The sequence below is a fragment of the Hordeum vulgare genome, chromosome 7H (genome assembly GCF_904849725.1).
Source record: "Hordeum vulgare subsp. vulgare chromosome 7H, MorexV3_pseudomolecules_assembly, whole genome shotgun sequence".
Taxonomy (NCBI): domain Eukaryota; kingdom Viridiplantae; phylum Streptophyta; class Magnoliopsida; order Poales; family Poaceae; genus Hordeum; species Hordeum vulgare.
In genome coordinates, this window is record NC_058524.1 from 504,255,504 (window position 1) to 504,258,832 (window position 3,329).

At 44.4% G+C, this 3,329-nt stretch overlaps 1 protein-coding gene across 1 annotated transcript; it reads right to left on the reverse strand.

The window, feature by feature from the left end:
* Positions 1–1,018: 1,018 nt before the first annotated feature.
* Positions 1,019–1,790, reverse strand: LOC123411770. The gene has a single exon (XM_045104736.1). It carries the CDS (start codon positions 1,690–1,692, stop codon positions 1,210–1,212), a length of 483 nt encoding a protein of 160 aa, XP_044960671.1. The 5' UTR covers positions 1,693–1,790; the 3' UTR covers positions 1,019–1,209.
* Positions 1,791–3,329: the final 1,539 nt, after the last annotated feature.

The following is a 3,329-nucleotide window of genomic DNA, read 5'->3' on the forward strand; positions in this document are numbered from 1 at the left end:
GCCCTATATTTTATTAATAAAAATGGAATAGAAATTTCATGAGATGGGAATTAGTATCTGAGAGAAAGAAATGACTTCTCTGCTTGATACTTTTGTTTTTTGAGGCTCTTTGAAGATCCAGGTAGACAAAGGATTCGTCATGGGGAGGCACGCAAGGGGAAAAGGGATGTTTGCTTTGGTACCTGTCAATCATTTTGAATCCCGCTTTCATTGACCTTGAAGTCTGAGAGAAGGCTTTTTCTTTCTATTAAAAGATCACAAATCAGAGGGGTGATCAGTCCTCTTTCAATCCTTCATCTTTATATGAGTAGCCGCCACAGGGGGTCCTCAGTCTGAATCCTCCACTAGCATTGGACCAACAGTCAGTCTAGCTCTCGCTCTTATCCAATTTTCTTATCCTTTCAGGGCAAGGTCGGAGTAGTAGGCAAATACAATTTCTTTTGTTGCATGCGGACCCGCTTGTGAGACTGAAGAAATTGAAGCTAAATGACAATCTTAACCTACTTGCTTACAGGATCCTTAAGAAACTGTGGACTTTTGCACCTTTCTGTCTAGCTTGAGTTATCTTTTAGTTCTCTCCCCTCGGCAAAGTGGATAGGAAAGAGTCTTGCTTCCATTCCACTAGCCAAGAATAAGGAGAGTGACTTTCTCTTTTGAACCTCTTAAGCTGACTTGAAAAAAAAAGTGGTACACCCCTCAGAGATATAGGGACCGCCATGCTCGTCCACTTTCTTGATAAACGACTCGATGCATTTTCTCTTCCTTGCCGCTGAGACTGAGACATATCAAAAAGATCTATTACTAAAAGGAGATTGGGATCATCCTGTGGTTACCGGATGATGGGAATAACTAAGCAGAAATTTGGAAATGAGCACGAAATGTCTATAAATGAATTTTCTCATTATTCGTTATTTCCGGGTCTTTTCGTTGCATTCACTTACAACAAGAAACAACCACCAACGTTTGGTGCAGCACTTGCATTTTGGTGCAGTCTTCTTCCTTTCCTTGGTCTTTCGTTCCGTCATATTCCAAATAACTTATCAAATTACAACGTATTAACCGCTAATGCACCTTTTTTTATCAAATCTCAGGGACATGGTCTAATCATGAGGGTAGTATTTTATCATGGTGTTGGATCCCAAGTTTTTATGGATTCCTTTTTTGTTACCGGGGTCGACCCCAAAGCCATAATGTCTCAAAACGAAGAGGCTATAGAGAAACTTTGATTTTTTCCTTTGTCTCGAACTTCGTGAAGAACTCCATTCTATCTCTCCAACAAAAAAGTGGGGCTGCGTCCCAGTTGTACACTCCCTTCTTTCGGAGAACCCTTGTTGATTCTGAACTTCGTTCGCAAAGTAAGCGTCCTTTTAATGGGCCAGCCCTTTTTAATGCGCCGCTTGACCCTGTTTTGAAAATGAGCTTTGCTCTTCTGGGCGCTGGGCGCTCCCGTGGTTCGCGAGAAGGAAAAAGGACTAATCTTTTGTTACATCTGGCACGAGATGAAAAAGAGAGAGCTTCGTCTATCGATGAACAGCAGATTGACGGAGCTCTTGGCATTGCTTTGTTTTTCTCTCCTTTCCTATCAGCGAGTTCCGATCCTTTTGTTCGAAATTTCTTCGTTCGTACCGAACCGCTTGCAGAATCAAATCCAGTTCCACAAGATCCTATATCAGCTATACATCCTCCTTGCATTTATGCCGGAGATGTCGCCAGTGCTATGGGCTTTGGGTTATGTAGATCAAAAATGATGAATGGGATTGTGGCACTCCACTCGCCGCCAATGCGGAAGGATGCCGCCGAAAAGAATGGAACGCTGCTTCGCTCTGCTGGATGCGTCGGATCCCATATAAGAAGCTCGCTCTTTACCCGATCATTCAAACATTTTGTGGGCAGCGCGCCTGCTCTATTGTTGCGTAGCAATAGAAGCCTGCTCATGCTGCTTCGGCGGCGCTTTTTCGCCTTCTCTTCGCTCTGGACAGGAGCGCTAATGGACACGGGGAGGGAGCAGGCGAAGCGTGTCGTTCGTAATGGAAAGAAAGACACCACTACTTCGCCTCTTTGTTGGACCGCCGGCGCGAACACAGTGGTCTCTGACCAGGACCAGGAACCAATTCGAATTTGGATCTTGACATGTCGGTTGTTTTTAACCGTAGGCATCTCGCCAGGAAGTTGGTGGGCTCATCATGTATTAGGTCGGGGTGGCTGGTGGTTTCGGGATCCCGTAGAAAATGCGTCTTTTATGCCTCGGGTATTAGCCACAGCTTGTATTCATTCAGTAATTCTACCCCTTCTTCATTCTTGGACCTCGCTTCTGAATATTTTGACTCTTCCATGCTGTGTCTTAGGAACCTTTTCAATACGGTCCGGATTGCTAGCTCCCGTTCATAGTTCTGCTACAGACGATACACGAGGAAGATTTTTATGGCGGTTCTTCCTTCTAATTACAGGCATATCTATGACTCTTTTTTACCAGATGAAGCAGGAGGCATCGGTCCGTAGAACCTATAAAAAAGAGATGGTTGTGGCGCGAAGTACTCTTGTGCACCTACGTCACTCGGCTCGCGCGCAACCCCGCCCCGTTATGTTATGTTATGGAAGAATTTAGCTTCTTGCTGGGCTGGTTATTCAGAGCCAGCAACTGGCTGCCGGATTTCGTCCCGTCCGTAGCGCTTCGGAAGTCACTCTGGCGTGGCGCTGCTGGATACTTCTGATCAATAGGAATAGGAGGAAAAAAAAGCTTATGATGAGCATCTATTGGAGTCGATCATTTCCAAGATCTAATTCTAGTTTCTTATTATGTAGTGGAAACGCCTCACAATCTTCAGTTTTACGCTTACGCTTAAGGGAAGAAATGTTCTTGGTGGATGCAGGCCCTGGTACCCCAAAAATTTGTATGCAAGATGAGCTTACAGGACTGCCAATCAAGCGAGCCACCAGGTTTGAGAATAAGGTGGGATCCAAGAATGTAGTGGCTGGTGAATCACTGATCAAAAAGCGGATTTTTGAGAGATTCTTCATCGATCTAGTGGCTGGTGAATCACTGATCAAAGAGCGAGCAGCCGCCAGGTTTAATGATTTTGTGGGATCCCTGGATGTAGCGGCTGGCGAACCTCTTCTTCTTCCACAAAGATTCAGACAAAACCGAGCTTGGATAGAACTGAAGAAGATTTGGCGAACGAAGAAAAAGGTCAAAGGGTTTATTATAAAAAAAATGAAAGGAGGTTATTCAGTAGCCATCGCGGGTTTCATTACTTTTCTTCCATTCAAAAAAGCTCTTCTAAAAAAAGAATAGCGAATGATCGATTCACCATTGATAGCATTAACCCTAA

Excerpts from the sequence above, each read along its gene's own strand:
- LOC123411770 (XM_045104736.1), bottom strand. The coding sequence starts at position 1,692 with ATGCAAGGAGGATGTATAGCTGATATAGGATCTTGTGGAACTGGATTT.